At 45.8% G+C, this 13,977-nt stretch overlaps 1 protein-coding gene across 1 annotated transcript; it reads left to right on the top strand.

Annotated features, from left to right (window-relative positions):
* Positions 1-502: 502 nt before the first annotated feature.
* Positions 503-7,186, top strand: LOC123454627 (sialic acid-binding Ig-like lectin 5). The gene is given in 9 exon segments (XM_045133351.1): positions 503-575; positions 767-837; positions 907-1,281; positions 1,457-1,672; positions 1,675-1,731; positions 1,981-2,028; positions 3,853-4,110; positions 4,191-4,475; positions 7,077-7,186. Coding segments are annotated over 8 exon segments (1,386 nt in total). The 5' UTR covers positions 503-575; positions 767-800.
* Positions 7,187-13,977: the final 6,791 nt, after the last annotated feature.

Here is a 13,977-nt window from a genome sequence, read left to right as displayed (position 1 = left end):
ACTGGGCTCAAACTCGGTAGTTGGTGGGACAAATCAGTTTGTTTATGTCTCTCCAGAAGTCACACAATGTCCCCTATGACTTATTACTCTCCAATAACTGGGTTTTCAAAGTGCTTTTAAGAAAATTAAGGGCTGCAGAGATTGCACAGTGATTAAGGCATTTGCCTACAAAGCCTAAAAACCTAGGTTTCTATTCCCCAGTACCCATATAAAGCCAGATGCACCAGTGGTGCACGCATCTGGAATTCCTGACAGAGGCTCTGATGTGCCTATTCTCACTCTTCTCTTTCTCCTTGCCAATAAATAAATAAATAAATAAGAAATAAATGTTTTTAACAAAAAATTTAAAATACGTTTTTCCAGAGCATCCAATGGTTTTTCAGCTGGAGGGTGTCTCTGACACACACACATTTCACAAACCATGTGTACTAGCCCTCCTTCTTTCCCATCTCCATTTACCCTTGCAGAGCTCACTGATGTTTGAATCTTCACATAGGAGCTGACTACTTTCAAATTCCTGTCTGGACAAGCCCTCCAATCCCTGAGGACCTGAGACTTGTCACCTGTAGTGTCCTGTAGGTGGTGAGAAATAGAGTATCCTCCTTATTCCCCAGATATCATGTCACCCCACCCCTCCCCCACCAACAGTACAGGAACCTCAAGTTCCCCTTTGGTGGCTGGAGGCTGACCACTGCTTGTCTCATACAGTAGCTTCCTGTTTGGCCTCCTTGAACCTGCCCCACATGCCCCAGATCTTCCCCTATAGGAACTTGGGCTGGATCTGATTCAGCAGGTGCAGGATGCTGGTCTTGCTGCTGCTACCCCTGCTGTGGGCTGGTGCATATGCTGAGGGGGGAGGGCAGGCAGGGGTGAGGCTACAACGGAGTCTCTGTGTCCTCTTCCCAGGATCCCTGCAGCGGCAAGCAGAGTACAAGCTCCAAGTTCCAGAGGTCGTGACGGTGCAGGAGGGGCTGTGTGTCCGGGTGCCTTGTTCCTTCTCCTACCCCAGAAGCATGGGGCGTTCCAGTCACCCACTCTTCATCTACTGGTTCCGAGAAGGAGACAGTGTATTCTACAGTGATCCTGTGGCCACAAACAACCCAGGCAGAAAAGTGAAGATGGAGACCAAGGGCAGATTCCGCCTCCTTGGGGATACCAAAGCCAATGACTGCTCCCTGAGCATCAGAGGTGCCAAGAGGAATGACAACGGAAGCTATTTCTTCTATTTGGAGAAAGGAAATGTACATAGTTACCCAGTCAATCTGAAATTGTGGGTGACAGGTCCCCAAAAGAGAAAGAAGGTTACAGGTTGTAAAGACCCCGCAGTAGAACAGACAGGGCATTAGACCATTCTCTTTTCTAGTCTTGGGCTAGGGTGACCAGAGGCCCTGGGGACAGCTTGGTCACTTACAGGGTCACAGTAGGGGTTCTCTCCTCATGGAGCTTGTCTCTTCAGCTCTGACAGAGAAACCTGTCATCCACATGGAGCAGCCTCTAAAGGCCGGCCACCCTGCACGCCTGAACTGTAACCTGCCAGGCTCTTGTCTGGGTGGAGAACCTGTCAGTATCCTCTGGACAGGGGACATTGTCAACTCCATGGAGCCTGGGACTCTCTCCAATTCAGTGCTCACCATCACCCCACGGCCTCAGGACCATGACACCAACCTTACCTGCTAGTGAAACTCCAAGGAAAGCTGACCACGAAGAGAACTATTCACCTCAGTGTGTCCTGTGAGTGCTGGGAGGGAGGGTTGGGTCCACAGACGCAGTGAACAGTGTGTATGTGTGTGTGTAAAAGAGAGGGAAAGGAGAGGTAACTATTACCATAGAAAATTCATGTGTTGAGGGCATGTAGACTGAAGGTGGACAGTGGTTTAAATGACAGTATCCCCAGATTCTTGGTTACCATAGTTTGGTACCTCCAGGACCCATGCCTTCCGCCTCCAGTTCTCACTCTGAAGTCCCTGTCTTTCCATGCAGATGCTCCACGGGACCTCCACATCAGCCTCTTCTTCAGAAATGGCACAGGTAAAAGACAGCCTGCCCTCTCTGGGGCTAACACTATCTGTAAGGTGTGGTGGTAAATCTGAATTTGAAAGATTCTGATACCAGGGGTGGAAGAAAAAGAACCATCACATTAGCCAGACATATTCCATCAGTCCTATCATTCCAGCAACTCGGGAGGCTGAGGAAGGACACTTTGCAAGTTTGAAGCCTGTCTGGGTAACTTAGTGAGACCCTGTCTCAAAACACAAAATAAATAATAGGGTTGAAAATGTAACTCAGAAGCAGATTGTTTACTTAGAACCCAACAGATAGAGGCTGTGGGTGTGGCTCAGTGGTAGAATGCTTTCCTAGAATGAGTGAGGTGGTAAGTTCAGTGCCTAGTACTGCACACACTTTAGGGCTGGAGAGATGGCTAAGCAGTTGAGAGACTTGCCTTCAAAGCCAAAGGGCCTATGTTCAATTTCCTAGGGCCCATGTAGGCCAGGTTCACAAGGTGGCACATGTATCTGGAATTTGTTTGCAGTAGCTAGGGGCCCTGGTGTGCCCATTCTCTCTCTATCTGCCTCTTTCTTTCTCAAATAAAAATAAAAAATAGAGATGGACATTTTATGTTTCTCCCTTCCTTTGCAGTCTATGTACACACACATACACACACACACACACACACACACACACACACAGAGAGAGAGAGAGAGAGAGAGAGAGAGAGAGAGAGAGAGACAGACAGACAGACAGACAGACAGACAGACAGACAGACAGACAGACACAGACACATTGCTAAAACTCTGGGAAGACTTTAGACACTCCCATCCTCCATACTTTCCCATGGTCTACTTCTTTGTACTCTCTGTAAGACCAAATCTCCGTCCATTCTATCTTCTCACAACTAGGCTCTATGATCTTCCTGGGATTATTTCCTATTGTATTGACTAAGCCTATTTTCCAAAACCATCAGTGGCTATATCTTTCTTCAGCTATATAATCCCAAATACATACAGGTGACATTTGTTTTTCCAAGATAGGGTATTAACTCCAGCCTCAGATGACATGACATTCTTTGTCCCATGCAGACCTTGAATTTTATAGTGATCCTCCTGCCTCTGCCACCTGAATGCTGGGATTAAAGTCATGTGCCACCAGCCTGCAGTGGTGAGATTTTTGAGACTCCTCTGGAGATATGGTCAATGTTGTGAGGCTATACATGGTAGTCTTTGGGAGAAAATGGGGGAACCAACCAGGATGGGCCAAGGGAAGAGAGGAGAGTGGAAGGAAGGCCCAGTAAAATCATGGGGGGAGACAGGACTTGCATGTTCTCTGTCTCCTTCCCCCCTCTTGCACCTCTCTCTTTTTTAATACTTTATTTCATTTATTTGGAGAGAGAGAGATGTCAGAGCCTCTCACCATTGCAAACAAACTCCACATGCATGCATCACTTTATGCATCTGATTTTACATGGGTACTGGGGAATCAAACCTAGGTCATTAGGCACTACGAGCAAGTGTCTTAAGTGGTGAACCATCTCCAGCCTGCTCCTCCCTCTTTTCTATATTTTATTTAGTTATGAGACAGAGAGAGAGAGAGGGAGAGAAAGAGAGAGAAAGTGAGAAGGAGGCAGATAGAGGGAGAGAATGTGCACACCAGGACCTCTAGCCACTGCAAACTCCAGACACAAATGCCACCTCATGAATCTGGTTGTGTTCACTGGGGAACTGGACCTAGGCACTTCGGCTTCACAGGCAGGGCTTTAAACACTAAGCCATCCCTTCAGCTCCCTCCTCCCTCTATTTACCTTCTTCTCTTTAATCCTCCCTGCAATATCTCTTTTCATATCTTTCCTCAATATAGTCCTCAATATCCTGGAAAATGCTTCTTCCCTTCCTATCATGGAGGGCCAGGCTCTGCAGATGCACTGTGCTGCAGAAAGCAATCCCCCTGCTCAGCTGAGCTGGCATCAAGAGTCTACATCCCCAAATGCCTCCTATACTTCCAACAGTGGAATCCTGGAGCTGCCTCTGGTAGGGCCTACAGAAGGAGGAGGCTTTACTTACAGTGCTCAGAATGCACTGGGCTCCCAAACCATCTCTCTAAGCATCTCTGTGGTCTGTGAGTGTCAGGATTTTGGGAGAGGACACTTGGGTCTTGGAGAGGGAGCATGTTCTGACCTGTCTCCTTCCTCCCCACAGCTCTCCCACAGCTGCTGAGTCCCTCCTGCTCCTGGAAAGCAGAAGATCTGCTCTGCATTTGTTCCTCCCAAGGTTGGCCGACCCCCTCTCTGCATTGGAGGCTGAGGGAAGAGCTGCTGAAAGGGAACAGCAGCAATACCTCATTGACAGTCACCTCCAGTTCAGCTGGACCCTGGACCAACAGCTCACTGAGACTCCACAAGGGACTCGGGTCTGCCCTGTGGCTCAGCTGTGAAGCCCAGAATGCCCATGGGGCCAAGAACAGCACTATGTTGATCCTGCCAGGTGAGTGACCAGTTGCAGAGAGAGGCAGAGTGTGCCATGGGAGCACATGGATGCCAAAGGTATTATAATAGACTACTTCAGGTTGCTGGGATGAACTGTCCAATGAGGCCTGGAAGAAGAATGGAATTTATTTGACGCTTACAGATGTAGGGGATGTTCCATAATGGCAGAAGAAGCTAGCCCCTTCTTAAGGTCCACACCTGTAAGAGAAAAGCAACCACCATCAACACAAGCAAGCATACTCCAGAAACTCAGCAGTGCTCAAGCACTTTGCATATTTTAGGAGGGAAATTCAGATCCAGCCCTCCCTGCCTGCCCAGTAGCATGTCTTCTAGGCAAGTCACAAGCTTGAATAAAACTGACTCTGCTGGGGGACATCCATTCAAATTAACACACTCCACCCCAATCCCCAGCAGATTCATAACCATCTCACATTAAAAATTGTGTTCAGTCCAACTTCTACTGTTTCTGTAGTCTTTACCAACTTAAGTAGTCCTAAAGTCTCAAGTCTCATTGGAGATTAAGATTGTCTTTTAGCTGTGGGTCCTATATAATCAAACAAGTGACATGCTTCCAGCATGTAATTGCATAAACATTTCCAACTGTTATAAGGCATTACAAGGAGAGACTGGACCAATGCAAATTCAATAACCATCAAACAAACACCAAACATCTGTACTTCCAGTCCAGTATCATAACCAATGACTGATAGTCTCTGGAATTCCCAATTCTGCTCCCCCAGCTGGGATTAATAACCAAGGGAAATTTTCATCCTAAACCAATAGTGCTCCATGGTAGTACTGTTTGCACAGTCCTGGTATATCCAAAACATGTTCAGGTGTCCATGCAAGGCACAGTCCACGTTGCAATGGTTTCACCAGCCTGTTTATTAGGGTCATCACACCCTGCCTCATGCCACTGTGTCTCAGCAGTGGCTTCTCAATCCATGTGCACTTCATGACCCACTGCACACATTTTTCATGCTTCTGGAAGCAGTAATTGGTGGGCAGGGCACAGCCATATTCTTAACTCAGCGACAAAAGAAATTACTGACATTGAAGGTCAGGCTTTTTTCTTACAAAAGAGTTTATATTTCTGCCACTCAGTATTTCCTGGATGCAATCACATCAGGCATTGTTGGGCTCTGAAAGGCCCAGGCATGAGGCCTAGTGGAACTTCCTGAGCCTAGCTAAAGTTTGGCGACCTGTCTCTGGCCAGCTAGGACTCAGCAAGACCCCTGATGGTTTCTGGCCTGCCACTTCTGCGTGGCAATTGTAATTACCATTTTAATAATGGCTTCTGGCCTGCCACTTCCGTGTGTTAATTGTAATTACCATTTCAATAGTTAAAGTTTATTATTGGCCCTTGCCTCTTCCCCCATCCAAAAATCCCCGCCTTTGTCCCCAACAAATAGAGTAATAAAGTGAGTTGTTTCTGCGAGTTCCTGCATCGAAAATACTCCTGACTCAGTGTGGTTTTTCTCCGGTGGCCAGGAGAGGTCTGGGTCGTCCGACGCTCATCATCCTTCTCAACTCCTAGAAAGGAACCAGCAGGCTTGGTTCTTCCCTCGGCACTACCTACCTGACTGGGAAGGAGCCCCGCAAGGCATCTTTGCCATTGTTTCAATGTAAAAAGGGTTGGGCCTTATTCCTTCCAAATGTCAATGTATTTGAAAAAAAAAAAAAAAAACCAAAAAAAAAAAACCAGCTTTAGTAACCATTCTGAGTACCCCTAATTTTAATCTTGTTTGATTTTTTCCAGTTCTAAATCCCAATCTTTTCAGTTCCATATCTTTATCCAAGCACATTAGTGCATCACAAATTTAACCTTGATCAAACTCTCTGAGCATGGACAGTAGAATTCAACTAGCCCTTATGTCAGTATCCCAGTTCTAACAAAGTTCTCTGCAGTCTTTTCTTCCCCTTAGAAAGTTTATAAGCCAAGCCTCCAAAGACATTTTTCTCTGTGCTTATCACGTTCAAACTCTTGTTGGAATACTTGGCTTACCACCCTGAAGGCATCTTAATTTGCAAGCAGCAATCCCATGCCCATTCCTCCAAAACAGAAGTTCCAAAAGACAAAACTCCACACAGTATTATTCACCTCAGCAACTCTTCCTGACTCTCAGTACAAATTTATGTAGTAGACAGCTTCAGGGATGAACTGTCAAACCAGGTACAGTTACAGAAGGAATGAAATTTATTTGAAGCTGTCAGATGCAGGGTACATTCCATAATGGCAGAAGAAGCTGGGCCCCTTTCACAGGTCTACACACAGAGAGGAAAGCAACCACAACCAGCACAAGCAAGCCCACTCCAGAAACCCCAGCGTAACTCAAGCACTTTGCATATTGGGCTGGAATTCAGACCCACTCCCAGTAACACCTCCTGCAGCCAAGTTACATGATTGACTACAACTCTTGAATCTACTGGGGTAATCCATTCAAACTACACAGGAGAACACCTGCGTATAGAGAGAAATAGCTAGAAAGGCCTTCCACTTCCTGGCTGAGCTGGGGCTTGGAGTGTGTATGCTTATAAGGCTGTGAGCAGAGAATACACTGAGTTCTGAGTGAGGTCACTTGCTTTTCTTACTCTTCAGGGAAATCAATGCCTTGTGCAGGATTCTTGCCGGTCTTCACAGCCCTTGGAGGTGCTGGTGTCATGCCCCTTCTCTCTGTCTGTCTGTGCCTCATCATTTTTTCCATGTAAGTCTTGGTCCTAAGGAAAGTGATGCATGGTAGGAGCTTTGAGATGCTCAGTACTCCTCCAAAGATTGTGAAAGACAAATGGAAGTGAAGATTTTGTTAGCTCCAGTTGATGGGGTGCATAGACATTGGAGAGCCACAGGTGCCAAGGAACATGTAACGAGAGAGAGAAGGACCCATTGGCCAAGGGCATTATTAGGGCCAAGGACATTTTGTAAACAGGTTTCCAGCTGGGAGTTGTGTGCATGTGTGTACAGGTACATATATGTGAAGATGCATGTGGAGGCTTGAGGATAACCTTGGTGATGTCTCTCAAGAACCACCTACCTGATTTGAAACAGGGTTTCTCACTGGCCTGGACCTCACCAAGTAGACTAGATTGTCTGGCCAGCAAGCCCCAGGGATCCACCTGTCTATCTCTTCAGTGCTGGGAGCATGAGCATGCACTACTATATCAGCTGCTTTCTTGTTCCTGGGACAAAATACCCAACCAGAAATAGGTTATGGAAGTTAAATTATTTAATTTAGCTTACAGGTCCAGTAGGTAGAGCCCATTATGAGGAGAAAGACAAAGCAGTCTAGAGTGGGAAACCAGTGTTGCATCCTCACATCAGCAAGGAGGAACAGGAGAGCGATAGAGAAAAAGGAGAGAACAGGAAGTAGGGCTAGACTGTAACTCCAAGGCCTGCTCCTCTAATGACACTTCCTCCAGCAAGGCCACCTCCTAAAGGTTACAGGACCTTCTCCAACAGTACCATAAACTATGGATCAAATGGTCTAACGTGTAAGCTTATGTGAGGCATTACATTCAAACCATTAACTGCCATGATTGGCTTTTTAAAACAGGTTCTGAGGATCAATATCAAGTCCTTATGATATGATAATGTAAGCACTACTTACTGAGCAATTCCTAAGCTGGGTTTTAAAAATATTTTATTCATTTATTTGAGAGTAGACAGAGGCAGACAGGGAAAGTGAGTATGGGTGTACCAGGACCTCCTGCCACTGCAAAGAAACTCCAGACACATGTCCCACTTAGTGCATCTGGCTTTATATGGGTACTGGGGACTTGAACCCAGGCTGTCACACTTTTCAAGCAAGCACTTTTAACTGCTGAGTCATCTCTCCAGCCCCACTGCTGAGAGTTTTAATTGGTATGTTGGAAGAAGAATGACCTGTAGGTAGAGAGGTGGAGAACATTTGCACAGCACGTGCAGCAGGAGGGGACAGGGACCACTCGTGTCATAAGTAGTTGTCCCACCAAGAGGTGATCGTAGGATGAAGTCATATGATTTGGATTTTTGGATATTCCACACTGAGGAACTAGACAGAGATGGAGAACTTGAAACATTGTTGTCATCAGCTCCACGTTGCTGGGACAAACACCCAGCCAGACACAATTTCTTGCAGGAGTGAGTGTATTTCAGCTTATAAATCCAGGGGACACTTCATCAATGGTGGAAGAGGCTGTTTATCGCCACACATCCAAGGAGAAGAAACAACTGCAGCAAGCAAACACCAACAAACAGCAAGCACAAACTCCACAGCCCAAACTGCTCTCCTCTCTCCACACCTTTGTCTGGAATTCAGATCCAGCCCCAAGCACACACCTCTCCAGCAGACTTCACCTTAAAAATACACGAGGCTCCCGGGGTCACCCATTCACATTCAAACCACCATGCATGTCAGAGAGGCCAAGCCCAACTCTGGCATGAGAACGTCTTGGATGTTGAGATCACATGAAATTAAGGGAATTCACTGCAGAAGGCACAGGGGAGGGGAGGGAGGAAGAGAGAAATCACCTCATTATAGACGTGTTGAGCCAAATACTTTCAGAAGGATCTTTTGACCTTTTTTCTAACAAGTTTTTTTGAGAAATAATATTACACCATATCATTCATCCATTCAAATGTGAGCATGGCAAGTACCTTGCCCACTGAGCTATCTTGTTCCAGCCTCCCATTTTTATGTGTAAGAGGAGTCTGTCATGATGGAAATTAGGTCAAATCCCTGGTTGTTCAGGAGTATGCAGACCTCTGTCACAGGTCAAGACACACCAGGACCTGGAGACCTCGGGCATCATTTTTATGCTGATAAGGGTGGCCAGTTGTAGAGACAGAGTAGCGATATGGTGACATCAATCCCTGCAGAAGTCAGGTTCGCACTGCTGGCAGAAAACGCCAGACCCACCATAGCTTGTGGGATAAAAGGGATTATTTTGGCTTACAGACTCCTTAATGGAGCTCCTTAATGGCATGGAAGAATGATGGCATGAGTAGAGGGTGGACATTACCTCCTGGTCAACATCAGGTGGACAACAGCAATAAGAGTATGCAAAACACTGGAAGCTGGTTATAACACCCACAGTTTATGGGGGACACCTGAATCAAACACCACCACAATCCCCCCTTTTTAAATTATATATGGGCATATTTAGTATGTAAACAACACATGTTGGTACCATCCTTTCCCTCCTCCCTTTCCATTTTCTGAAGAGGACTTCCTCATTGGGGATGCAGGTCAACCCCATCAGGATTGTGGGTAATGCATTATGAGGGGTGGTGGTGAAACGCAATGACTCTGTGCAAAATATCCCTGAGCCACGCTGGGAACATTTTAAGTCTACTTCAGTCATGGGCATTTGCAAGCATCTGGATCTCTGGTTCTGTAGGTGTTGAGTGTCCTCAGGGTAAAGTCTCACTCTAGCCCAGGCTGTCTTGGAATTTACTATGCATTCTCACGGTAACCTTGAACTCATGGTGATTCTCCTGACCTCTGCTTCCTGAGTGCTGGGATTAAAGGTATGACACCTGCCATCACTCTCAGTTTATTCCCTTAGTAGAAATTTTGATACCTCCCTAGAAAATAACACCTCATTCTGGCATTCAGCTCATAATATATCTTTTTGTTGTTGCTGTCATTGTTTGTTTTTGAGACAGGCTTGTCTGGAATTGATTCAGAGTAGAGCTTGGTAGCTCACATTGTAAGTAATTTAGTCAGAGTCACAGGCTCTTGAAGAGGGCCATCTGTCCTGAATGCAACAATAACAGAGTTCCTGTCCAGGGACTAAAATTCTAAGAAAAATTGTACTCATCAAGATAGCAGTTGCAAGCCGGGCATGGTGGTGCATGCCTTTAATCCCAGCACTTGGGAGGCAGAGGTAGGAGGATCACCGTGAGTTCAAGGCCACCCTGAGACTACATAGTTAATTCCAGGTCAGCCTGGACCAGAGTTAGACCCTACCTCAAAAAGCAAAAACAAAAACAAAAACAAAAACAAACAAACAAAAAAAGATAGCAGTTGCAGGCTGGAGAGATGGTCAATGAACTTCCTGTGCAAGCATGTAGGCCTGGAGATGTCTGAGAGACCACTCAAATTTGACCTCAGGGCCTACATTAAAAGATAGGCATGGGAATGTATGTCTATAACTCCAGCCTTATGGGGTGGGCAGAGACCTGAGAATTACCAGAGCTCATGAAAAAAAGCAGCAAGCTCCAGGATCAGTAAGAGACTCTGGCTCAAACAAGACTAGGCAGAGGAGAGATGGAGTAGGTCACTCATTCCTCTTTGGCTGGCCACTGTAGATGATCTCACCTCTCCACAAGCAAGCCTATGAGCACATACATGTGCATACAATACACACACACACACACACACACACACACACACACATACACACACAAAAGGAAAGAAGATAGTGGCTGCTAACTCATCAGGATGCTGGCTAACTACTTGCCTTTGTCTTTCTCCCCACTTCCTGACCCTCAACTCCTTTAGAATTTTGGTCAGCTCCCCTTGAACCTGTGCCATTTCACCTTACCTCTATACCAATCAAAGACCCTTGGATGTGTTTAAGTAGACCTATCACATCTGTTCTTGTCTGGTGTCTGGTTTCCATGAGTCATCACTTGGACCTGTTCCAAACCTACAAAAGTCACTGCAGAAAACAAGGTTGGCAAGTAACTCTTTGAATCCCCTCTCCTCCTCTACAGAAAGCTTTGCTCTCTGTCTCTTTCGAACAAACCTTGCATATGTGAACTAAAGTTGCCAGAAAAGCCTGAATCCACTGCACCTACTTCCACCAAGGCTGAATGGACTGATAGAACTCATGCGATCACAGAGATGGACTGCTGCAAAGATGAGAACCTAATTATTAGAGCTACTTTTAGCCCCTTAATAGCCATTTATTACCCACCTCTGTGTCTGACCTAACATCCTGGTGACTATCAGTTGGTCAGGCATGATCCTTTTGGAAATGGACTGGCAGACCCCCAGCTTCCACCAGCCCAGGGCTAAGAATGTCCTCAGGTAGCATCTGAGGCCTATGGTGGAGATTTCCCTGCTTTGCTACATAGCTTGTCTATCTGATGGTCAGCCAGTGTGTTTGAAAAGTGCCTTGATTTATGACTTTCTTCTGCTCTGTAACTATGACCTTTCATGAAATTGTTAACACTTTAGAACATGGAATTGGGGAAACCTAAATGTGTTCCTGGGCCATGATCACTCATATTTGGCCCCAGAATAAATTATTTCTTATCCCTTGTGAGGTGAGAGCTGTATCATTTGTGTTGACACCTACATAACTTTCTTTGCATGCCCTCCTTCTGTCCTTGTTCACTGTTCCATGTGACCATCAGAGTATATTTTCATCTCTAGCTGCTGTAGTCAGTTCCAATGTTGTCGGGATGAACATCCAAACTAGACAGAGTTTATGGGAGGAAAGGGTTTCTTTGAAGCTTACACAACCAGAGGAAGATTCCATCAATGATGGAAGAAGCTGCTTTCATACAACTAAGAAAAACCACAGCAGTCAGAAAACACACACGCACATACAAACACACACACGCAGCAAGCATGAACTAGCAGCAAGCAGGACCACCGCAGAGCTCAGACCTCTGCATACCTTTGGGCTGGGATTTTGGAATTCAGTGATGGGCCCCCTGTAGCAGGAGTCTGAGAAAGGGAAGGCAAAGAAAGTCAGAGAGCTGGATGTGGTGACCTACACCTTTAATGCCAGCACTTGGGAGGCAGAGGTAGGAGGATTGCCATGAGTACAAGGCCATAGTGAGACTACATAGTAAATTCCAGGTCAGCCTGAACTAGAGTGAGACCCTACCTCAAAAAGCCAAAAGAGAGAGAGAGAGAGAAGAATGAGGAGGAGGAGGAGAAGAAGAAGAGGAAGAGGAGAGACTAAGAGAAGGCCCAGGCTTAGCTCTTCAGTGCATACCCATCTCTTTCCTAACCCCTGTCCAAGGACAGGTCTATGAAATATGAGCCACGAGAAAAGCTTCATTTTGCCATGGGTGGCAGTTAATGGAGAGACTTATAACAGGTCATGCCTAGAATAAGTGTATATTGAGTGTTAAGCCCTAAAGTGACATCTATGTCATGCCCTCCAAGGCTCAAGAAACACTGCAGAAGAGGAAGCAGAAATAACGTATGAGCCCTAATATGAGGGGAGTGCTATGGAATGCTGTTTTCAGACCATTGCATTCATGAACTCACAGCACCAGTGGACACATGGAGAAGTCCTGGACAAGATTCCATCATGGCTGGGGATGGGCTCGTGAAGCCCTACTCCATCCCAAGAAGATATTGGTAGTTAATCATTGCTAAGGGGTGCATTTTCTTCAGTGGTGTAGCCACTGGCACGTTGCCCATTCTCTGGTAAATAATTCCATATCCTAGCATATGCAGGCAACCCTAATTAAACTCAGTGGGTTGCAGAAATAGGAAGGAGACTAGTTGGGAAGGAGTTCTGCAGGAATGGGAGGGGGAAAGAGAGGGTAATATGGTGCATAAGATCAAAATATACTATGTATACATATGTATTAAAAATGAAAACTGAAATTTGATAGTGATAATAGCTGTTCAAATGTGAATAAATTATATACCTTAAAAGTATTTATATATGAAATCATATACTTTAAAAGCACTTAATTGTATAGTTTAAATTATATACATTAAAAAGCACTTAACTATACACTTTGAAAAGGTGAATCTTTTGTCATATACGCATATTATCTCAATGAAGTAGTCTTATATTTTCATTAAAAAATGGACCAAGGGCTAGAGGGATGACTCACTAGTGAAGTATACTTCCTGTGCAAGCATGAGAGCCTGAGTGGGCCTGAGACCACACGAGTGTGAATCTTCAGACCCCGCATAAAGAGCTGGGCATGGCTGTGCATGTCTGTACCCACAGTCCTGTGGGAAGCACAGGCCAGAAAAACACTAGGGCTCACGAATGTCAAACTCCAGAATGAATAAGAAATTCTGTTACAAGAAGAAACAGGTAGAAGGGGACACCAGATGTTATGTTCTAGCTACCACAGGCGAGCCCACTGGGCTCCTCAGGTGACACATGAGCATGTGTCAACACACACACACACACACACACACACACACACACACACACACTCATACTGCATACATAACAAAAATAGTTGACCACGGACCAGTAATGGTGACATAACAAGAAGTTCAGAAAAGTGCCTTGTTCTTCCTTGTCCCTTGGCCAGTCTGGAACAAGTTCAAGAGAATATATTTAGCGCAACCAGAGGCGTGAGGAGTCATGACAGCTGAACCCAGCCCACTCCCACTGTTGCATTGTTCTTCCTTTGCAAGAGAACCCCTCTCACATAGGTGCTCTGCTATCATGAAGCTCTGGATATTGTACCTGTGAATCTGGCTCCTTGGAAGGAGCTGGGGGTTTTCTGACCTCAACCCAGCTATGCTCCAGAACTATGGACAGCACCGACCTAGTTAGAATGCAAGGTGGGGCTGGTGGAAGGA

The sequence above is a fragment of the Jaculus jaculus genome, chromosome 14 (assembly GCF_020740685.1).
Source record: "Jaculus jaculus isolate mJacJac1 chromosome 14, mJacJac1.mat.Y.cur, whole genome shotgun sequence".
Lineage (NCBI taxonomy): Eukaryota > Metazoa > Chordata > Mammalia > Rodentia > Dipodidae > Jaculus > Jaculus jaculus.
This window is presented reverse-complemented; position numbering and strand designations above follow the sequence as displayed.